Source organism: Capsicum annuum, chromosome 9 (genome assembly GCF_002878395.1).
Source record: "Capsicum annuum cultivar UCD-10X-F1 chromosome 9, UCD10Xv1.1, whole genome shotgun sequence".
Taxonomy (NCBI): domain Eukaryota; kingdom Viridiplantae; phylum Streptophyta; class Magnoliopsida; order Solanales; family Solanaceae; genus Capsicum; species Capsicum annuum.
Genome location: NC_061119.1, coordinates 216,371,610 through 216,394,741, shown reverse-complemented (window position 1 = coordinate 216,394,741; position 23,132 = coordinate 216,371,610). Strand labels below are relative to the sequence as shown.

Sequence of the window (23,132 nt, the reverse complement as noted above, 5' to 3'; positions counted from 1 at the left end):
CAGTACCCTATATACAGTTATACCGCCAACAGAAACCTTCCCTCCAAATCAAAACATTTTGAAAATATCTTCTACATTCTTCTTGAACACGCTTCTTCAGCTTCACTGTAACAAAATCCAACTGCTGAGCATCGCTAATTCGATATGGTAAGCATTTCCATAGCTTATTAATTTTGCTTTTTAACAGTGAAATGAAATTTACCTGTTCGATTACAATTTTTCAGATTTTTTAGTAATTTATGTATTTTTTGTATTTGGGCTTCAGTTTAACAAACTGATTACTGCTAATTCGAGATGGTAAGCATTATCATAGCTTATCAATTTTGTGTTCATAGATTTGTGTGTATTTGTTGCTTTTCAATAGTGAAATGAATTTTACCGGTTCGATTATAAATTTCAGTTTTTTTGCTGGATTTTTAGTAATTTATGTATTTTTTTTGGTGATTGTTTCAATTAAGGTAAATATTGCAGTTTAACATGCTGATTACTGCTAATTCCGTAATTCGAGATGGTAAGGTACCGTAGCTTATCAATTTTGCGTTCATCGATCTCTGTGTGTTTGCGGTTTTGTATGACTCTAAATACGTCGCTGTATCTAATTTGCAATTTGCGTTCATCGATTTGTGTGCCTTTGCGGCTTTTCACGAGTGTAAATATGTTGCTGGATCTATTTTCACCATAGTCTGTGTGTTTTTGCTGCTTTGCACGAGTGTTGTAAACAGGTTGCTGTATCTAATTCGCAATTTGAGTTCATCGATATTTGTGCCTTTGTGGCTTTTCATGAGTCTAAATATGTTGCTATTACGGTTTCGAAATCCGGAAATGAAGTTTACCCGCTTGATTTAGGTAAAAATAGCAGTTTAACATGCTGATTATCGCTAATTCGATATGGTAAGCATTTCTACGCTCTCTATAAATCCTAATTTATCAATTTTGGGTTCATTGATCTATGTGTTTTTTTTGCTTTGCACGAGTGCAAATACGTCGCTGTATCTAATTTGCAATTTGTGTTCATCGATCGGTGTGTGTTTACGGATTATGAACTTTTTTGGTAATAGCTGTTTTATTAGCGTATGAATTTGTGTCCATCGGTCTGTGTATGATTCTTACATTGCAGGAATGTAAATACATTGCTGTATCAGGTTTGCAATTTGCGTTCATCCACTTGTGTGCATTTTGCTGCTTGGCATGAGTGTAAATACGTTAGGTGGATCTAATATGCAATTTTAGTTTATCAATTTGTGTGCGTTTGTGGCTTTTCAAGGGTGTAAATATGTTGCTGGATTGAATTTTCACGATGTTGAAATTCTGTAATGAAGTTCACCGGATCCATTACTAAATTTTCTGATACTTTGTATGAACTATATCAGTAATAGCCATATTCTTTAGATAATTTTCTTTTCCGGCTTGATTTAGGTATAATAGTTTAACATCATTTCTAAATAGACTTATGTGTTTGCATCTGTACAATGACTCAGAGTTACGTATTTTCACGCATTAAATTCAGTGTAGGAAGTGATTTTTTAGCCTCAATTATTCTTCTCTCTTTGTTTTCTGATTTATATAAGATGAGGCTTTAGTCTTATAATTCAGTATCTGTCTCGCGCTGCTGGTGTTTTAAATAGTTAGGTGGCTGTGTGGATTGTTTTCTATTTTATCTATTCTCACTGATCTGTGTGTGTTTGCGGCTTTGCACTACTGTAAATAGGCAGCTGGATCTGATTTCCATGGTATTGAAATCCTGAAATGAAATTTACCAGTTACATTCTAATCATTTTCAGTTCTTTTGGGGAAAATTTTTCACTAATTGATGTATTTTTTAGTGAAGTTTCTTTTGGGCTGGGATTAAAGTACACAGTCTAACATCAACTTTGAATACACATATGCGTTTGTATTAGTACACATACAGAGAGTTAAGTATTTTCATGCATTAGATTCAGTGTAGGAAGTGCTTTTGCAGCCTCAATTAGTTTGTTCCCTTTGTTGTCTGATTCATATAAGATGAGGCTTAGTCTTATAATTAGTATCTGTCTCATGCTGCTGGTGTTCTGGATTGTAATTAGTTAGGTGGCTGTGTGGATTGTTTTCTATTTTATCTATTCTCACTGATCTGTGTGTGTTTGCGGCTTTGCACTACTGTAAATAGGCAGCTGGATCTGATTTCCATGGTATTGAAATCCTGAAATGAAATTTACCAGTTACATTCTAATCATTTTCAGTTCTTTTGGGGAAAATTTTTCACTAATTGATGTATTTTTTAGTGAAGTTTCTTTTGGGCTGGGATTAAAGTACACAGTCTAACATCAACTTTGAATACACATATGCGTTTGTATTAGTACACATACAGAGAGTTAAGTATTTTCATGCATTAGATTCAGTGTAGGAAGTGCTTTTGCAGCCTCAATTAGTTTGTTCCCTTTGTTGTCTGATTCATATAAGATGAGGCTTAGTCTTATAATTAGTATCTGTCTCATGCTGCTGGTGTTCTGGATTGTAATTAGTTAGGTGGCTGTGTGGATTGTTTTCTATTTTATTCATTGTTCAAATTTTTATGCAAGTTGTTAACTGAAAGGGGAAAAGATTGTCCCACGTTGAGTAACTATCCTGTATTTGGCTAGACAAATTCGTTAATGCGCTTTCACTTTGATTGAAGTAAACTTTGAACTTTAAATTCTATACCTCCAACTTTGATTGAAGTATGCAGGATAGATGCATATGCGTTTTCTGTTATTCAGTATCCAACTCCTGCTTTTTGTGACACAGTCGAAGAAAAGAGGTCTTTCATTGGAAGAGAAACGAGAGAAAATGCTGCAGATCTTTTATGATTCACAAGATTTCTTCCTTGTAAGTATACTAGTGCCTTGTAAGTACACTGGAGCTCTTTGATTTCTGCTATGTAATTATGCTGAATAACAATGGAGATCAATGCCATTTAATTCAGCTAGTGGGTTTTGTATTGGTGCATGTCACACAGATGCATCAGGTGTGAGAATGAACTAATTCCTAAGTTTTACTTCTTTCTTCTACCCAGTTTTAGCGACTGATTTTCTTTGAAACCGATTCTATCATGAAATCTGCCACATCTGGAGTAATTTAGCATCGTACTGCCTCTTCTTTCTGTATCTGTTGTGTGACTGTTCTTTCTGTATCTCTTTCAATTACTACTGGAGGACAAATCACATTTTATTCGTTTACAGTATAACTGTTCCTGCATTGTGATCTAATTAATATTTCATTTTTCAATTCCTTGTTGTTTCAGCTTAAGGAACTTGAAAAGTCGGGTCCCAAGAAAGGTGTTATCAGCCAGTCAGTGAAAGACGTTATCCAATCATTGGTGGATGATGATCTTGTGTTTAAAGACAAGATAGGGACTTCGGTGAGTAATATCTGGATTGTGCTATAACAGCATCATGTTTTAATACTCTGCTGCTAAGCATAAAGTTGATCATCTAAATTTTATGTGCTATAAGAGCATCATCCGTCTCCCCTCCACAAGTTTGATGTCTCAAAGTTGTTGATTTTTTTAAATCAATCTCGAGTACTTGTACAATTCCAGGTGTACTTTTGGAGTCTGCCTAGCTGTGCTGGGAACCAGGTAAGTGTTTGGATTAATCTTTGCAAATTCGTCATCTTTATTTTAAGCTGCTTCATACATGATGTTCATTCAACAGCTGAGAACTGTATCTAGAAAGCTTGAGACTGATCTCCAGACCAATAAAAAGCGGCACACTGAACTTGTTGAACAATGCAATGCTTTGAAAAAGGGACGTGAACAATCTGTAAGTACACCAAGTTCTAGATGGTCCTCTGGGATAATCATGACATTTTTTTATGGATTAGTTTAACTTACAAACTGTTATCTAATTTTCACTTTTGTGGCTTTATTAGGATGCACGAGAAGAGGCCTTGAATGAGCTGAAAGCTATTGAACAGAAACATAAGGAACTTAAGGTTGAGGCGTGCCTTGTGATGTTTTGGAGCTTACGAAATTAATATGATATTTAGATAACTACGAGTTAGCATTTTTATTCTTAAAAAAAAAAAAACTGAGGTGAGATTTTCTTATTCAGGAAGAGCTGGCACAGTATGCAGATAATGATCCTGCTACTATTGAAGCAATGAGTAAGGAACTCTAAGCATACCTTTTAGGCTCCAATAGTATTTACCAGATAATATTTTTAATTATTCAGCTGTCAATTTGTATGCGCCAATATGCTTCTCTTTACCTGAATGTGATGTTTCCTGACTTGGGATGTTCTTTTTTGGCAGAGAAGGCAATTGAAGTTGCCCATTCAGCAGCTAATAGATGGACGGGTTTGGCTGTTCCTGCATTATCCAGTCATTACCTTGTATGCTTCCCTCATTGCTCTCTCTATTAACGATCATGTGCATTTTCTGTACAGATAACATCTTCACATTGAGACAATGGTGTTCCAATAACTTTCCCCAAGCAAAAGAGCAACTTGATCACCTATACAATGAGGTAAGAAGCAAAATCCATCATAAAGAGCCTTGAGTTTGTTTGTATAGGATTGTGAACTGCTGCTAGATCACACACCACTTGGATCTATCATAAGATGTTTAGAGAGTTAAAGAGACTTTGCCATATTTCATAGAGACTCTGCGGCCATTATGCCTCTTGACTTTAAAATACATCATATGCCCTTCCACCCTATTGACTAATGTAACACCATTAGGCATTTTGAAAAAAAAAATCAAAGCAGAATTAGATCAACTTCTTGTACTTGTAAAAAGGGGTTTTCCCCTAGAAAGTTTTACATTGACCATTTAGCCTTCAATGGTTTCTATCCAATCCCTCCCACAAGCCCTTGTGACCCATACACCTGTCCTAGCCTCCTCTAATCATCTCTATTTTCTCTTGGTTTTTCGCCGTTTCTTGTTGAGAGCTTTTGAACTTGATTATACCCAATATCGCCTTTCTCCAGTGGAATAACTAGTTTCAGTTTAAAAGGGTTCGGTTTGTTGTTCTAAGGCAAGAGCATATTTGCAAAGTTGAAGGGGCTGTGTTACAGACTGAGGTAAAGACGAATAATGAATCGTTGAAAGAAGCAAACTATAAGTGCAGATACACAGTTTATTAGCAACTACGTTATTGAATTAGTGTTTTTCTCGTCTTATGGCAGGTCGGAATAACAGATGACTTTGACTACCTAGAGTTGCCGGCAGTGGTTCCTCTTGCAGTTACCGAGGGTGAACTTTAATTGGCGGAAAACCAGTTTGACATATGCTTTCCTTATGTTCTTTCACCTTTAACTACGTTTGTTCTTTCCAGAGGTCTAGCTGTTTGGTTCTTGCTTTAAAAATATGAATGATCTTAAAAACATTGTCAAAATCCTGATGCACACTGATATCGTTTAGATAGTGCCCATCTGTGTATGTAGTCTGGGCATCTTAATAGCCATAATATTGATTAGCATTGCACCTGGATCGACTTTACAATGTTTTAATTTGCCACCATATAGCATTGTATTGGCTTCTTCTCTCGTTGTTTGCCTTTTTTAAGCTGCTTGGTGATGTTTTTAGTTGAACCAATGCTCTATTGGAAACAACCTCTCTGCTGCACTAGACAATGGTAAGGTTTGTACACACTATTCTCCCAGACCCCACTTGTGGTATTATATTAGGTATATTGTTGTTATTGCTTGTGGATGCTGAAGGGAAGAAAATATTTAGCCCTTGCTGTGAAAGGTCTGACTGTTTTATCTAGTCATAGATGTAAAAACAGGACTTTCTTACCATTATATCATGTGTGACTGTTATTCTGATTGAAGCAAATAATTGTGTTGAAAGTTTGATATTGATTGAAGCAAATAATTGTGTTGAAAGTTTGACATATAAGCTGTACATTGACTACAGAGAAACATATGGCACAGAATATAATCCTTGTCATTGAGCTAGACCTATTTTTTTTCTGGAAGTAGAAAGGAAAATAATAGAGAAATTGAATTGTAAATGGTGATAACGTAAACAAGTAGATTCTAAACGCATGTTCATTTAGCATCCAGCTGCATGTTTTGTCACCTCTAATTAATTGGCTAATGATATCTTGACTTGTAATTGAGTTCTAATTTCCTATTGTCTTTTTGGTTTAACCATCTAGTGTTGGGAATTTATTAATTTGAATTAGCATTGACTAGATGGATATCATTTCATCATTGAACCAAAGTATACTTTTGTCATGTTAAAGAAGCTTCGTCTATTTGGAGGCTGAAACTAGTGACAATTTTGTAGTGTTCGTGGACAGATTCACTTGGTACTTATTGTTTTGTAATTGACAAATATCTTATCAAATTAGTAGAGATATATGAAAACTAGTTCGGACACAATAATTATCGATATAAATATATATTAATGACAACCATTGAATTAAAGTGCAAATAATTGTGCCCAATTAACTATGACCAAAGCAAAAACAACGGTTATATTATTTGTTAGCTCGATAAACGTCAAAAAAGCAACGACCAACTCTATTTAAAATTTTGAAAACTTAACGAAAGAATATACGGGCAAGCAATCATGTTTTTCATGTTAGCATGTGGGGAAGGAATTTTCATTAGTTGGAAGTGGTCCACAACATTATTTATTTCTCTTTTATTCATTTGAAAAGGAATGTCTTTTTTTTTTTTCTAGCAGTTCATTAATTTTATTGTTTCACATAATATATTTATAACCTTAATATTAAAAAATATTTTGATACATATCAACAATAAGGTTTAATGGTACATTCTACATATCAATATTAAGATTTAAAGATTTTCTTTACCTTTTTAAATTTTGTATTAAATTAAAATTAAAATTAGACAAGTAAATTAAAATGGAGGGAGCACAGTACAACTCAATACTACCTGTTTCATAACGTGCAGTGAATCTCAACCTTACAACTGTCCCTTTATTAACGGCTAAAAAAACAGGCTGATTATTATTTTTTAATTGTCGAGTATCTCCAAATTGAGAATAAATCTAATTTGACAGAGTGGATACTGAGTGGAGATCCTTTACAATCAAATTTTCTCCAAAAAAAGAAAAGAAAAAGGCAAATAGGAATTTAAGACTCTCCCTTCCTATTTATAAACCCCATTATTTCTTTGGAGTAAGTAGTAACAAACATTATAGAGCTTAGGCATTTTTATAGATAGAAAAAAAAAAAGGTTTCAAGAAAGAAGAAGAAAAAAAAAAATGGAGGTGTTGAGACTATGTTTAATGGCTATATTTGGTTTGGTTATGGCATTGGTTGTTCCTTCTATCAATGCTCAAGTGCCTGAACCTGCTCCTGCCCCTACAAGTGATGGTTAGTTCTCTCTTCACCCCCCACCCCCACCCCCACCCCCACTCCCCACACAAGTTTTTTAATAAGATTTTTTTTAGTAAACAGCTTGTGCGCTTCCCGACAAATTTCATATGATACTTGTCACCTTCCACCAGCAACACGATTTGAAACCTCATGGTGTTCAATTCACTTGATCGAACCACTAGGCCACACACCCTTTGTGCATTTGAGATTTGATAATGTGTGAATGAGCAATTCCTGATTTGAGAAATAGATCTAGGATTAATAAGCATATAGTTTACCACTTATTTAAGTTCATATATAGTAAGAGTCCAAGACATTTTTGTGATGTACATTGTCTATACAATTGTTTTCATTTTCATTTGACTATGAGGTAATTGGTTCAAGTTGCGGAAACATGCTCTTTCAGCTGTGGACACAGAGGCGAATTCAGGATTTGAGTTTGACGGGTGCACCTTTATATTTAAACATAATAATTGATAGTGCCAAAGTTCGACGTATAGTTCTTTGAAAACTTAATATTATTAAATATCATTAATTTGATTTAATACGACAAAAGAGTATTATTCACCCTACTTGAATTCGATGCACTTTTAAGCCTATTTCAAACTTTAAATTGCTAATGGTTGCTATGAGAAAACGTTGCTACGACGATGGTTGCTACGAGAAAACGTTGCATTTAAGCCTATTTCAAACTTTAAATTGCTAATTTTTAAATAGAAAATAAATCAATGATTAAAAAATAAAAGTAAAATAAACATTAAATAGTATAAGATAGGGAGAATTTACCATTTGAAATTAGAGGAGAGCTTGTATTTTTAGAATAAAATTTAAAATACATAAATAATGTGTGCGTCAATGTTGTCTGGGGGAGAGAGCAACAGTAATGTTGCAGCAAATTGTAATGTTACAAGTTCAACCACTGTACCAACACAATCAGTTGTCTTTGAGGGTGCACAACATATATTTAGTTAAATTCACTGGTATATATACAGATATACAACCTATATATACAGAGTTTTTCTTGAGGCTAGCGGGTGCACGTGCACCCCTTACTCTATACGTAGGTCCACCTCTGGGTGGACAATAGACCCTTGTGATCCGATGCTTCCTTGGACACGGAATATAGCAAAAAATTTAATGCACCAAACTGCCTTTTTGTGTCTGATATCAAAGTTAACTAGCCAACAATTGCATATACAATGCTCTTTCAAAGGTAGACAATAGACCCTTGTATTAGATGCTTCCTTGAATCCGTACATAGCAAAAACTTTAATGCATCGAACTGTCACTAGAAACTTCATATTAAGAATGCCGTAATTTCAACCATCCCACTCTACCTCTTGATATACATTATTATATGGGAACATTTTTGCCTTTTTTTTTTTTTTTTAATGAAATTTATTATTTTATATTTTTTGTGTGTTTTAAAAAAGTGTGTTGGTGTAAATATTAATGTGGTTTATTATTGATTTGATTTTTGCAGGAGTTGCAATTGATCAAGGTATAGCTTATGTGCTAATGTTGGTTGCTTTGGCAATTACTTACATGATTCACTAAGCAATATGTACAGCATCCGTTGCAGTTTTTCTTTCTATTTTTTTTTTAAAAATTATTCTGGTTGTGATTTTTTTTTTTTTTTTTAAATTGTAGGCAATGAATTAATCATGTTTTAAGAATTATTTCTTTGTATTCTTTTTGGAGGTTGAAATCCTCTATTTCTTCCATTCAATGATTAAATTGTAGACATTCTTTATAATCCTTTATATTTTTTAATTTATTTTTATACCATTTCCTGCCTTATGTTTTTCTCCAAAAATAGGATGAATCGAGATCTTTATTAGGGGAATTTAAAATAGAAAGAAGCGAAGATATAAAACATCTAATATGATTCAATATTAATATACACAATTTTTTCTTTTACTTATTTACATAAATACATAATGTAATTTTTCGATAAAAGTGTGTCAATTGAGTCTGCAATATTCAAACAGAAAATTATGATAAAAAAATTCAGTATCTTTCCACGAATTAGTGAATTAGACAGAATTTACTTGTCTAAAATAAGAAATTTGATCAAGTGGATCAATTTTCATAAATTTCATAATAAATGTGAAATATGGACAAAAAAAAAATGCAAAATGGACAAACAGATGAAAACTACTCTTCAGTAATTCACCAGATATTTTGGACCATTTCTAAATTTGTGCATTGTCATGCCAACAAATTGTGGAAGAAAATATGGCATATAATAAATATCCTCCTCAATTGAAACAACATCACTTAATAAAACACAAACAACAATAATAATTTACTCAATGTAAGCTCACAAATCGAGGTTGGCGAGGGGTTGGATGTATGCCTACTTTGTGGGGTAGAGTGCCTGTAGATCCTCGATAACGACACATTATCAATACAATATCACTAAACAAAACAACGATAATATACTCAATGTAAGCCCACAAATCGAGTTTGACAAGGGTAGGATGTACGCCTACTTTGTGGGGTAGAGTGCCCTTAGACCCTCGATAACGACACATTATCAATACAATGTCACTAAACAAAACAACAATAATATACTCAATGTAAGCCCATAAATCTAGTCTGGCGAGGGTAGGATGTACCTCCACTTTTGCAGGGTAAAGTGCTCGTAGACCCTCGGCAACGACATATTATCAAAATAATATACTCAATGTAAGCCCACAAATCGAGTCTAGCGAAGGTAGAATGTATGCCTACTTTTGTGGAGTAGAGTTCCTTATAGACCCTCGGTAAGGACACGTTATCAAAACAATATCACTGAACAAAACAACAATAATATACTCAATGTAAGCCCATAAATCGAGTCTGACGAGGGTAGGATGTACACCTACTTTGTGGGGTAGAGTGCCCGTAGGCCCTCGATAACTACACATTATCAATACAATGTCACTAAACAAAACAACGATAATATACTCAATGTAAGCCCACAAATCGAGTCTGACGAGGGTAGGATGTACCCCCACTTTTGTAGGGTAGAGTGCCCGTAGACCCTCGGCAACGACATATTATCAAAACAACAATAATATACTCAATGTAAGCCCACAAATCGAGTCTGACGAGGGTAGGATGTACACCTAGTTTTGTGGGGTAGAGCGCTTGTAGACCCTCGGCAACGAAACATTATCAAAACAATATCACTAAACAAAACAACAATAATATATTCAATGTAAGCCCACAAATTGAGTCTAGCGACGGTAGAATGTACGCCTACTTTTATAGGGTAGAGTTCCCCGTAGACCCTCGGCACAACGACTCATTAACAAAATATCACAAAATAAAACAACATATTCAGTTCAATCCCTCCCACAAATGGTGTCTAGGGATGATAACGTGTAAACAAACCTTACTCTTACGTTTGTAGGTCAGAGGTTGTTTCCTATAAAATCTCCGTGAGCATGGACCACAAAATGATAATGTTCATTGAAATCTCAATTTACATCACTAGTTTTTTTTGGACCATTTCTCGATTTGTGCGTTGTCAACCTTGGGTAAGAGCCATGCTAACACATTGTGGAAACAAATATGGCATCTCATAAATATCCTCTCAGCTAAAACATCACTAAACAAAACAACAACATATCCAACGTAATTCCATAAGTGGAGTCTGAAGATGATTGTATGTACGCAGACCTTATCCCTACCTTCATGAGATAAATATGTTGTTTTCAGTAGACCTTCAGTACAACAATGCATTATCAAAACAACATCACTAAACAAAACAACAACACGCCTAGTGTAATTCCATAAGTCGAGTCTGGGGATGATAGGATGTATGCAGACCTTACCTCTGCCTTTGTGAGATAGAGATGTTATTTTTGGTAAGCCTTCGGTACAACAATGCATCATCAAAACAACATCACTAAACAAAACAACAACATACCCTATGTAATTCCATAACTAAGTCTAGGGATGATAAATGTACGCAGACCTTACCCCTACATTCCTGAGATAGAGATGTTGTTTCTGATAGACCCCCTGGCACGATGATGCATTACCAAAACAACATCAGTAAACAAGAATAGAAGAAAAATTGAGTGAAGATAAAACATTTTTATGAGAATGGACCACTAAGTTCATGAAAATATCCCATATACTGCAACAAATCTATGTTACACAATGAGTCATACAGATATCAAAAGATATGTGAAAGCAACAATTTAAGTTTAAAGAGCCATCTCTGCTTGTAAAGCAGCAAGTTCGTCTTCTTCAGCAGCGCGAATAGGGCGAGTAGGTTGTTTTTCTGCTGCCGCATGGATTGCGGCAGCAGAGGCTGTAGTTGCTGGTTGAAGCAACTCCTCTTCCAATTCCGCACTCTCCAACTCTTCGAGTTCGGCTTCCAGTTCATCCTACCCGTATAACACGATAAAATAGAATTAGAAGTGGCAAAGGAGCGGGTTGAATCTCATTTGACCAAGTCAAAACGGTACAACAACATACATAGTGAAATTCCGCAAGTGGGGTCTGAGGAGAGTATAGTGTACACATACCTTACCAGTGCCTTGTGGAGGCAGAGAGTTTGTTTCTGAAAGACTATCGGCTCATGCAAGTTATAACGGTAAAACAACAACATACCTAGTGAAATTCCACTAGTGGGGTCTGGGGAGAGTATAGCGTACACATACCTTAGCACCGCCTCGTGGAGGTAGAGAAATTGGTTTTGAAAGACTATCGACTCATGCAAGTCATAACGGTACAACAACAACACATCCGAGGAGAGTACAGTGTACGCATACCTTACCACTGCCTCGTGGAGGTAGAGAGGTGGTTTTCAAAAGACCCTCGGCTCATACAAGTCAAAACGGTTCAAATGATGAAATAATGCCAATGACCACCACTTTATAACTTAAAAAATAGCCATTGTGAGCTACAAATTCCACAAATGAATTGAAACTAAAATTTCATGTGAATGGCTATTTTTCAACGACATAATCATCCAACTTCTACTTTTTTTCTCTATTTCCCATTTCGACCTAATAGTTTGATGGGTTACTTCGAATTCAATCAACTAAGTCAAGTCAACAAACAGTCATAACCCAACACGTTTAAACTTGGTCGAGTTAGTAGGTTACTAAGAAAAATTGGTTGGATTTGCCATATCACAAGTCCACCAAAGAATACAAATAGACTATGTTGTTCGGACACTTTAAAACTGTTGTCGATGTGAGTCTGATCCTCCAAAACTACACTACGTTTGGGGAGATCCAACACGCATACGGTGTCATTCAAGCAGCATAGCAAATAGAGATCATAATAAGAGATAGACTAGGAACCTCATCAAAGTTAGCTGCTGAACCAATTGGAGTAGCCAAAGCATCCTGTATTTGTATAATGATTTCATTTTGTTCGTTTATTTCGTCCATCATCTTGTCTACGTCATCGATTTTCCTGTAAAATAAGATGTATCACGAACAAGAAATTTGACAGAATTCACAACAGAGAGGAAAATAAGCAGAAGAACCTCAACAAAATCACATTAAACTGTTCCGCTATCAAAGAATTTGGAGTTATAACATTCGTAAAACATATATTAGAGGGCTAGTGCGTATGCGTGAGTGTAGCCAGTAGATAGGAGTGCTTTGGTCTAGCCTTGCTAGTAATCCTAGGGCGTTGCACATAGGTTGGAGTTTCTAGTTAGGAGGTCTGGTGAGGTGTGTGCTATCGGTTAGATAGTGTACTAATACTACTCTATAAAAAAGGGCAGCCCGGTGCACTAAAGCTATTGTTATGCGCGGTATCCGAGGAAGGGCCCCACCACAAGGGTGTATCTTACGCAGCCTTACCTTGTATTTCTGCCAGAGGCTGTTTCCAAGGGTTGAACCCGTGACCTCCTGGTTACATGGCAACAACTTTACCAAGTACTCCAAGCGTTATTTGATGTCATTCTTGATGGCAACAACTAATACTACTCTATGAATGTCTTATTTCTGTTATTTCATCTTGTTTCATATTTTATTATGACTTTGTTGACTGTCTTTTTGTCCTGAGACGGGGGTCAATCGGAAACAACCTCTCTACTTCTTCAAACCCCACTATGTGGGAATACACATATAAAAGTAACGCAAAAGATTTGCATTTCGGCATTTGACTTGGTTTTGGACAGAAAAATACAGATAAAACAGCATAGCAAAGAGGTCTTGAGCTACTGCGACAACCATTCGGAGAAGAGTTGAGAAGTGCCGAGATCTCTAACAGTCGTGGTGTACGGGTCAGTTTGCCCACACCTCAACTATTTCTACGTAGTACCTGTTACTTCCCACCAGCACAGGTATCAGGTCACTCTGGCTACCCGAACTTGGACAAATAGAAGAAATCACCTAGTGACTTTACCTCAAGATGGAATTTAAACCTGAAACCTCGAGGTTCTACTTCATTGAACACTAGGCCACACCTAACAACCTTAATTGCGTCAAGGAACCGTACAAACAAAAGCTATTCTCTGAGTAACCGGATCACTCACAAAGAGGAAATGATTGTCAGTTTGCCTACACTTCGACTATTTCTACGCGGTACGTGTTACCTCCCACCAGCACTAGGTATCAGGTCACTTTGTCTACCCAGACTCAGACAAATAGAACAAATCACCTAGTGATTTTGCCTGGAGATGGAATTTGAACTTGAAACCTCGTGGTTCTACTTCATTGAACACTAGGCCACACCTAACATGCTTAATCGCGTCAAGGAACCGTACAGACAAAAGCTATTCTCCGAGTAACTGGATCACTCACAAAGAGGAAATAATTGTCAGTTTGTCACTTATATTCGTAAAACAAAGAAGATAAAACTTCATGTAATATAAAAGTAGAGCAAAAGATTTGCATTTTTGATAGTCGTGGCGTGTGGGCCAGTTTGCCCACACTTCGACTATTTCTATGAGGTACCTGTTACTTCCCACCAACACTAGGTATCAGGTCACTCTGTCTACCCAGACTCAGACTCAGACAAGTAGAATAAATCACCTAGTGATTTTTGCTTCAAGATGGAATTTGAACCCGAAACCACGTGGTTGTACTTCATTGAACACTAGGCCACACGCCCGCACCTAACAGCCTCAATCACGTCAAGGAACCGTACAAACAAAAACTATTCACCGAGTAACCGGATCACTCACAAAGAGGAAATGATTGTCAGTTTGCCTGCACTTCAACTATTTCTACGGGGTACGTATTACTTCCCACCAGCACTAGGTATCAGGTCACTTTGTCTACCCAGACTAGGACAAGTCGAATAAATCACCTAGTGATTTTTGCGTCAAGATGGAATTTGAACCTGAAACTTTGTGGTTCTACTTCATTGAACACTAGGTCACACCTAACAACCTTAATCACGTCAAGGAAACATACAAACAAAAGCTATTCTCCGAGTAACCGGATCACTCACAACGATTGAAATGATCATCAGTTTGTCACTTCCATTGCTTTATGCATTCCTTTCATTGCAGCTGCTGTAGTTTTCAAAGCTGCAATAGTTTCAGTTGTAGCTTTCGCACCTTCCAGCGTTATCATCTACACATTTGAAAATTCGACATGTAATTTGATGCACGACACATAATTTCACGTAGCACCACACGAGAAGGTCACTAATAAACAAGAAACCTGATCGTGAATGCGAAGCTGGAAACCCCCCATACTTCTCAATTTGCTGTTCATACAACTTCTTCCTCTTCAAACATTGAATAGCCGCTACAAGAAAAGAACGATAATTAGTATTTCACCTTAGTTCGAGAGAAGGCGAGAAATTCTCAATAGATAACAAATCCAGAATGCTTATACTGAGTACTAAAATCGCTATATACATCGATGGTTCCTTGACGTATATAGAACTTCCTATTAGTTCACACAACGTCATGAAAGTTTTCATTCGTATGATTCCTTATAACATAGAAGGCCTAGAATTCGGAGTATAATAACTTGTCACCGAATAGAAAGCCATTTGTAAAAGCTCATACGCAGGGGTGGAGATGCTTACGTTACACTGTATACACAAGGTCAAAATTACTTTTTATATATCTACAGAAGATTTAGAATCCCCTTATATCTCCAAGGTTCCGTCACTGCTGAGTAATGTAAAAAAACCAGTATAAAATATACGGTAAGCAGTTAAGTAATTCGCGCTTCATAACCACGAATATGTCAGAAACTTGGAAAATTTTACAAAGCAAGCAAACAATTCATCGATACCTCTCTTGTTCTTAGCTCTTGTAAACTCTTTGGCCTTTTCAACCTCCTCGGAAACCTTCTTCAGGAGTACCTTCTCCTTCTTCTCGAGCTCCTCTAATTTCTAGACAATCGTTAAAAAGAACAAAAACTTCAAATACGTGCATCGTTTTAGAATAAACAAAACATCCATGTCAGAACATACAAAGACGAGGAGGAAACTGGATAGCACAAATAGCCGATGACACAAAAATGTTAGTACAACACTAGTTTTTCGATTTGCCTAAACAAGCAAGCATTTTGCATTGTGTTATCTAATCTCACTTTCGCCAACATACATACGATGAACTCGAGAGCAAAAACAGAATCAAACGAGAAATCTTGAATCTATCGGCTTAACGGAAACAACAAGATTGCGATTTAGCAGGAACGAAGCACGTAACTATATCACCAACTTCAAACAAAGCCAGAAGAATGTACATGAAATAAAGTTAAGAATCGAACAAAGAATCATCTCCAAAACTGTTACAACATGATTGCGATTTATCTGTCCTACCCTTGATGGATAGAGTTACCTAGTAATTGTGGCTGGTGGAAGGTAGAAGGTATCTCATGGAATTGATCGAGGTGCGCGCAATCTAGCCCGGACACCACGGTTATCCAAAAAATAATGATTGTGATTTAGCAACACAACAACAACAAACCCAATGTATTCTCGCCTAGTGGGGTCCGGAGAGGGTAAAATGTACGCAGTTCATACCACCACCTCCAAAGAAGTAGAGAGGCTTCCTATAGACCCCCCGACTCAAGACGAAAAGACAGTAAATAAAGTCGAAATTGTGAAAACAAAAGGGATTTAGCAAGAGAGAACAAAGGTATATGCAAGATTCTATCTTTGATATTCCAACATATTGACATAGTTCTACTTCTAAAAGTATAACAACTTTCATGAAAATCAAATGCATCTGAACTATAAAATTCTATATTTCGACGATATGTTTTCTCCATTAAACCTATATGGACCGCGAGTAGGACCTATTCCAGTCGCGTTTTTAAGTTCCAATTGTACACGAAAATGGGACGGAAGGAGCACGGACAAACCCCCTTTCCTTTCTTCTTGGTCCAAGAAAAAACAACTTAACATTGTTAGATCATAACCACTTCAACGCGTTTCATCTTAGAAACAATAGACGCGATTTTATTCTATCTATCTAAATTTTGGTGGATAGAGTTACCTAGAACCTGTGCTGGTTGGAGGTAGCACGTACTCGGTGGAATAGTCCAACTTGTGCGTAAACTGATTCAAACACCACCATAATAAAGAATTAAAAACTAAAAAGAACACACATCAACAAGTTTCAACACACTTTTAACAAGTTTCTAACTCAAAGTTCACTGTTCTAGCCTTGGTGAACATATATATCTGGTACTTGTTGCTGGTGGGAGGTGGCGGGTATATGTGGAATTAGTCGAGGTGTACGCAAACTGACCCAGACACCACGGTTATCAATTACTGTCACTTAAAATGGGACGGAAGGAGCACGGACAAACCCCCTTTCCTTTCTTCTTGGTCCAAGCAAAAACAACTAACATTGTTAGCTCAGAACCACTTCAACGCGTTTCATCTTAGAAACAATAGACGCGATATTATTCTATCTATCTAAACTTTCATGTATGGAGTTACCAAGAACCCGTGCTGATGGGAGGTAGCAAGTACTCGGTGGAATAGTCCAACGTGTGTGTAAACTGATTCAAACACCACCATAACAAAGAATTGAAAACTAAAACGAACACACTTCAACAAGTTTCTAACTCTAAGTTAACTGTTCTAGATTATAGCCTTGGTGGACAGAGTTAACGGGTACCTATTGCTGGTGAAAGGTGGCAGATATCCCGTGGAATTCGTCGAGGTGCGCGCAAGTTGACCCGAACACCACGGTTATCAGAAAAAAAAAAAAAAAAAAAAAAAAACTCAAAGTTCACATAATATATCAATCCCTTATTTTGTTTTACAATCGAGACATTCAGGCATGTTTGTGCACACCTCGACTAATTCCACAAGCATATGCTACTTCCCCAATCAAAATTGCACTTTCAATCCAAAATCCACAAGTAATATCAAAGTCAAAATTCTTCACTAACCATATAATAAAATAAATACTTAGAAATAAACCAAACCAAACAAAAGATTTTATTCAATAGCAACTATTATATCATAACTCATTAAAAATGACTAAACTTGCATATGAATATCCAACATGGCACAATCAAATCTCACTATTAGGAATTAGCGACGAACAAATTCTATAGCTAAACAATAAATTAAATTAACATATGATCAAAAAGCTATATTAACTACGAGCAATTTAACAATGAACAAATTCTATAGCTAAACGATAAAACAACATATGATGATCAAAATGTTATGTTAATTACGGGCAATTTAGCGATGGACAACTTCTATAGCTAAGCAATAAAACAACATACGATCAAAAAGTTATGTTAACTACGAGCAATTTAACATGGACAAATTCTATAGCTAAACAGTAAGTTAAAGCAACATACGATCAAAAAGTTATCTTAACTACGAGCAATTTAACAATGGACAAATTCTATAGCTAAACAACAAATTAAAGCAGCATACTATCAAAAAGTTATGTTAACTACGAGCAATTTAACAACGCACAAATTCTATAGCTAAACAATAAAACAACATATGATCAAAAAATTATGTTAACCACGGGCAATTTAACAATAGACAAATTCTATAGCTAAATAGTAAGTTAAAGCAACATACGATCAAAAAGTTATGTTAACTATGAGCAATTTAACAACGCACAAATTCTATAGATAAACAATAAAATAACATATGATCAAAAAATTATGTTAACTACGCGCAATTTAACAATGGACAAATTCTATAGCTAAACGGGAAATTGAAGCAACATACGATCAAAAAGTTATGTTAACTACGGGCAATTTAACAATGGACAAATTCTATAGCTAAACAGTAAATTAAAGCAACATTCGATTAAAAAGTTATGTTAACAGTAAATTAAAGCAACATACAATTAAATAGTTATGTTAACTACGGGGAATTTAACAATGGACAAATTCTATAGCTAAACAGTAAATTAAAGCAACATACGATAAAAAAATTATGTTGACTACGAACAATTTAACAATGGACAAATTCTATAGCTAAACGGTAAATCGAAGCAACATATGATCAAAAAATTATGTTAACTACGAGTAATTTAGTGACAGATTATCGACGAACTTCATAGCTAATTTAATTTAATTTTTTTTTGGTAGTGTCATTACCTCATTTAATTGTTCAAGTGCTACAAGAATAGTAGGTTCCTCCTTGGATTTCCCTAGCAACTTATACATTTTCACAAATACAATTCAATTGTTATTGATCCTTCTTTAATTTTGTGACTAAACCTACAAAAAAAACAATTAAAAAGATCAAATTCTTATGAATATAACACTAAGAAAAAAAAATCTAACATGATATAAAATACCCACATAAAAAAAATGAAGAATAATCGTATGAACATATTTTTTGTCACATATGTACCTTTTTTGTTATAGGAGTTTAGGGTGCATAAAATAATAATAATAAAATTTGGATTTGTGTTAATTTAGGCTAATTAGCTGAGTTGGCATTTTTAATATGTAACCGACTTAGAGATAATATTTTACCATATCTATAAAAATTACAACATTAATTAGTTCAGATTGTTTAAGGTGGATTTTTGGAAGTTTTCTGGCGAGGCTGGTTTAAGATGGTTGACTGGATTGTTTAATGAAATTTTCAAGATGGCGAAAATGTCCGAGGCTTGGAGGTGGAGTACTATGATCCCTCTTTATAAGAACAAGGGTGACATTCAGAGTTGCAATAACTATAGGGGTATTAAGTTATTGAGTCACTCTATGAAGATTTGGGAGAGAGTGGTCGAGGTGAGGCTGAGACGGATAGTGTCTATTTCGGAGAACCAATTTGGATTTATGCATGGCCGCTCAACGACGGAGGCAATTCACCTGGTACGGAGGCTGGTGGAACAGTATAGGAAAAGGAAGAAGGACCTGCACATGATGTTTATCGACTTGGAGAAGGCATACGACAAAGTCCCCAGGGAGGTGCTTTGGAGATGCTTGGAGGTGAGTGAAGTCCCGGTGGCATATATCAGAGCAATTAAGGACATGTATGATGGAGCTAAAACTCAGGTGAGGACGGCGGGAGGAGACTCAGAGCATTTCACTGTCTTGACAGAATTGCATCAGGGATCTACTCTTAGTCCGTTTTTGTTTGCTTTGGTGATGGATGTGTTGACGCGGCGTATTCAAGGAGAGGTGCCTTGGTGTATGCTTTTTGCAGATGATGTAGTTTTGATTGATGAGACGTGGGGGGGTGGGGGAGGGGTGAATGATAAATTAGAGGTGTGGAGACAAACTCTCGAGTCTAAAGGGTTCAGGTTGAGTAAGAACAAGACAGAGTATTTGGAATGCAAGTTTAATGACGTGAGGTTGGAGAATGAGGTGGTAGTGAAGTTGGAATCACAGGTGGTATGTAAGAGGGATAGTTTCAAGTATCTCGGGTCCGTGATTCAGGGTAATTGTGAGATTGACGAGGATGTCTCGCACCGTATTGGGGCGGGATGGATGAAGTGGAAGCTCGCTTCGGGGGTGTTGTGTGATAAAAAGGTGTCGCCCAAGCTTAAAGGCAAATTCTACAGGGTGGCAGTTCGTTCGGCCATGTTGTATAGAGTGGAGTTTTGGCCAGTTAAGAACTCCCACATTCAAAAAATGAAGGTGACGGAAATGCGGATGTTGCGTTAGATGTGTGAGCTGACTAGGGGGGATAGAGTTCGGAATGAGACTATCAGGGAGAAGGTAGGTGTGACTCCAGTGGAGAATAAGATGCGGGAAGTCCGATTGAAATGGTTCGGACACGTGATGAGGAAGGGCATGGATGCCTCGGTTCGTAGGTGTGAGAGGCTAGCTTTGGATGGTTTTAGGCGGGGTAGAGGTAGGTCGAAGAAGTACTGGGGAGAGGTGATTAGACGGGACATGGAGCAGTTACAGCTCACTGAAGACATGACCCTAGATTGGAAGATCTGGAGGACGCGAATTAGGGCAGAAGGCTAAGGTCAGTTTGGGTCGCTAGTGTAGGGAATTACTTGGTGGGGTAATTATTCTTGTTATGATACCTTGTTTCATGCTTTATTACGAATCTGTTTACTTTTCTCCGTTTTCTATTACTTATGGGTGTCATATTTATGTTATGTCATCTTGTTCCATGATTTACTATGAATTTGTTTAGTATGTTGTGTCTCGAGCCGGGGGTCTATCGGAAACAACCTTTCTACTTCTTTAGAGGTAGAGGTATGGACTGCGTACATCTTACCCTCCCCAGACCTCACTATGTGGGAATACACTGGGTTTGTTGTTGTTGTAATTAGTTCAGATTATGCCATTTATGCAACAACATTATTGATATCCAAGAATTGTTCTCACGGATAAAAATAACATAAATATACACTTTTAACTTATCGTAATTACATAAATTCCCGCATTAAAAAGTAATTATAAATTTATTAACTAATTATGTATCTTTTTGGAATGTATCGGGGAGTTAATTATATATCTCGGTAGATTCAAAATCGAAAAAAAATATTAGGAGCTAATTATGTATCTTTACAATGAAAAAATGTATTTTGTATCTTCGTTGAATGTATTATGTATCTCAACAGATCAAAAAATGAAAAAGTATATCGGGAGTTAATTATGTATGGTTACAAAGAAAAAAATATCGAATGTATCAGGAGTTACTTATGCATATCTATAGACCAAAAATTGAAATTTTCAGTAATTATATAAAATATCACAATTTTCTGTAATTACTTTCCAAACTACTAAAATTTATGTTATTTTTATTAAAAATTAATCTCAAAATTAATTATTTCTTATCCCTCGTATTAAACGAGTCCTAAACAATTTTTTTTATGTATGTCCCTAACATCAAGAGTGAGAATTGATGAAAATAATGTAAATCAACTTTCTTCTTTTAGGGTGTGTTTGGTAAGAATAAAATTTTATTTTTTTATAGAATATTTTCTTAAAATACAACTTATTTTTTACGTATTTTTTTATATTTGATAACTAAGTTAAAGAAAATCTTAAAATGTAATTTAGAAAAACACTATATAGATACGGATAAAATTGAAGTGTTTTTTAGTTCACTTTTTGCATAGTTAAAAGAGCTTATTTGTGCACTGACAAAGTTAAAGATCATAGTTATAATGTGTCTTTTTTATTAGGTGGCAGCATCTGAGTGGATTATTAACCCACATAGGAGCGATTGAGTTTCGCGCATGTAAGTTATAAAATTGAAGTGTTTTTTTTTTTAACTTTTCTATAGTTAAAAGCCTACTTATGCACTGACAAAGTTAAAGGGTATAGTTATAATTTACTGTCAAGTTAAAGTTTTGTTTATATATTATGCCAAACGGAAAAGAAATATACATAAACATGTTTTTTAACTTTCTCAACTCACATTTATGACTTTCAAATTTCAATATGCATAATGAAACACTTAAACCTTATATAAAGCTGAACAAGTAGAGACACGCGCTTTATGTGATATAATACACGTAGGATATCACATAATAAGACATGAATTGATCATGTAAGATGCCAAACATGATACATGTGTCTACTTGTTCAGTTGTATATAAATTTAAGTGTTTATTTATACATACCGAAAGTTGGAGAATATAGATGAAGTCAAGTTAAAGGGTACTAAACACACCCCTAGGGGTTGTTTGGTTGGGGAAGAGTTATCTTGGGTTAATTACTCTCGAGATTAGTTATCCCACAATGTATATGAGATAACTTATCCCATCGATTATCACTATGGTGTAAATGATGGAATAAATAATTTCGATACTGGCTAATACCTCACACTAAACATTAAAACTATTTATCTCTTATACCTCACACCAAATAGCCCCTAAGGGTAATAAGACACGTAGAATGCCACCTAATAAGACATAAATTGATTTGTAAAACGTCACATAAGATACATGTGTCTACTTATTCAACTTTCTCAAGTTTTAAGTGTACTTGTACACATACAAAATTGTAAGATATAGATGCATGGGGTCGTTTGATGCGAACTATATGGGATAAATAATTTTGCAATAAAATGGAGAGTTATTTTATTTCAGATTTGATTGAAGGTATTAGTTAGTATCATAATTATTTATTTCACCACTTATACTATATTGATAGAATGAGTTATCTCACAAACATGATGAAATAGCTAATTCTTGAATTAATTATTTCGAGATAACTCTTACCCAACCAAACAACCCCTTAGTATTATCCCAACATGAAATATTAGAGAACTAGTTTTTTCCTCACTACCAAACACACCCTTAGTATGATTATGACTAGAATTGTGATTCTTGAATTCCCCAAAAACTGCAAGTAAAAGCAGCAAAAAGTAGTAGATATTTTTTCCAAGAACTCAACACTTTTCATCATTTCAATGGATTTCTTGAAATGGGTTCTTGCCATTTACACTCTATTCACATTTTTAGCAACACCCATTTTATCAA

General features: G+C 35.6%; 3 protein-coding genes and 1 long non-coding RNA gene across 7 annotated transcripts in view; 3 read left to right on the top strand and 1 right to left on the bottom strand.

The window, feature by feature from the left end:
• The first annotated feature begins 2 nt into the window (after window positions 1–2).
• LOC107841834 (meiotic nuclear division protein 1 homolog) lies at window positions 3–5,504 on the top strand. 3 transcript variants are annotated; one of them, XM_016685683.2, is made up of 11 exons: window positions 32–147; window positions 847–891; window positions 2,764–2,844; window positions 3,260–3,376; window positions 3,557–3,595; window positions 3,672–3,779; window positions 3,889–3,951; window positions 4,071–4,122; window positions 4,270–4,314; window positions 4,404–4,483; window positions 5,145–5,504. In XM_016685683.2, the coding sequence occupies exons 2-11, from the start codon at window positions 889–891 to the stop codon at window positions 5,220–5,222; spliced, it is 666 nt and encodes a 221-aa protein (XP_016541169.1). In that variant the 5' UTR covers window positions 32–147; window positions 847–888; the 3' UTR covers window positions 5,223–5,504. The 3 variants fall into 3 exon arrangements, with proteins under 3 accessions (XP_016541168.1, XP_016541169.1, XP_047252552.1); XM_016685682.2 differs by lacking the exon at window positions 847–891 and having other exon boundaries at window positions 3–147; XM_047396596.1 differs by lacking the exon at window positions 847–891 and having other exon boundaries at window positions 145–297.
• Window positions 5,505–6,961: 1,457 nt separating this feature from the next.
• On the top strand, window positions 6,962–9,100 carry LOC107840945. The gene is made up of 2 exons (XR_001665350.2): window positions 6,962–7,309; window positions 8,796–9,100. It is a non-coding gene; the product is annotated as an uncharacterized LOC107840945 (long non-coding RNA).
• Window positions 9,101–11,405: 2,305 nt separating this feature from the next.
• On the bottom strand, window positions 11,406–19,029 carry LOC107841836 (vacuolar protein sorting-associated protein 32 homolog 2). 2 transcript variants are annotated; one of them, XM_047396594.1, is made up of 5 exons: window positions 18,829–19,029; window positions 14,944–15,628; window positions 14,762–14,853; window positions 12,622–12,736; window positions 11,406–11,697 (listed from the first exon to the last, which is right to left on the bottom strand). In XM_047396594.1, exons 2-5 carry the CDS (start codon window positions 14,995–14,997, stop codon window positions 11,515–11,517), a joined length of 444 nt encoding a protein of 147 aa, XP_047252550.1. In that variant the 5' UTR covers window positions 14,998–15,628; window positions 18,829–19,029; the 3' UTR covers window positions 11,406–11,514. The 2 variants fall into 2 exon arrangements, with proteins under 2 accessions (XP_047252550.1, XP_047252551.1); XM_047396595.1 differs by lacking the exon at window positions 18,829–19,029 and adding an exon at window positions 16,740–17,632.
• Window positions 19,030–22,941: 3,912 nt separating this feature from the next.
• Window positions 22,942–23,132, top strand: part of LOC107840946 (IAA-amino acid hydrolase ILR1-like 4) — a gene marked incomplete in the record, with an annotated part of 10,193 nt that continues 10,002 nt past the window's right edge. The window contains 1 exon segment of the mRNA XM_047396593.1: window positions 22,942–23,132. Within this exon segment, the coding sequence (XP_047252549.1) occupies window positions 23,063–23,132 (70 nt within the window).

Coding starts and splice junctions, on each gene's coding strand:
- LOC107841834 (XM_016685682.2), top strand. Junction 3,780..3,888: donor AAAAGGGACGTGAACAATCT/GTAAGTACACCA, acceptor TGGCTTTATTAG/GATGCACGAGAAGAGGCCTT. Junction 4,123..4,269: donor TGCTACTATTGAAGCAATGA/GTAAGGAACTCT, acceptor CTTTTTTGGCAG/AGAAGGCAATTGAAGTTGCC.
- LOC107841836 (XM_047396594.1), bottom strand. CDS start 14,997: ATGAACAGCAAATTGAGAAGTATGGGGGGTTTCCAGCTTCGCATTCAC. Junction 14,854..14,943: donor AGCTTCGCATTCACGATCAG/GTTTCTTGTTTA, acceptor TCAAATGTGTAG/ATGATAACGCTGGAAGGTGC. Junction 11,698..12,621: donor CAGCAGCTAACTTTGATGAG/GTTCCTAGTCTA, acceptor TTATACGGGTAG/GATGAACTGGAAGCCGAACT.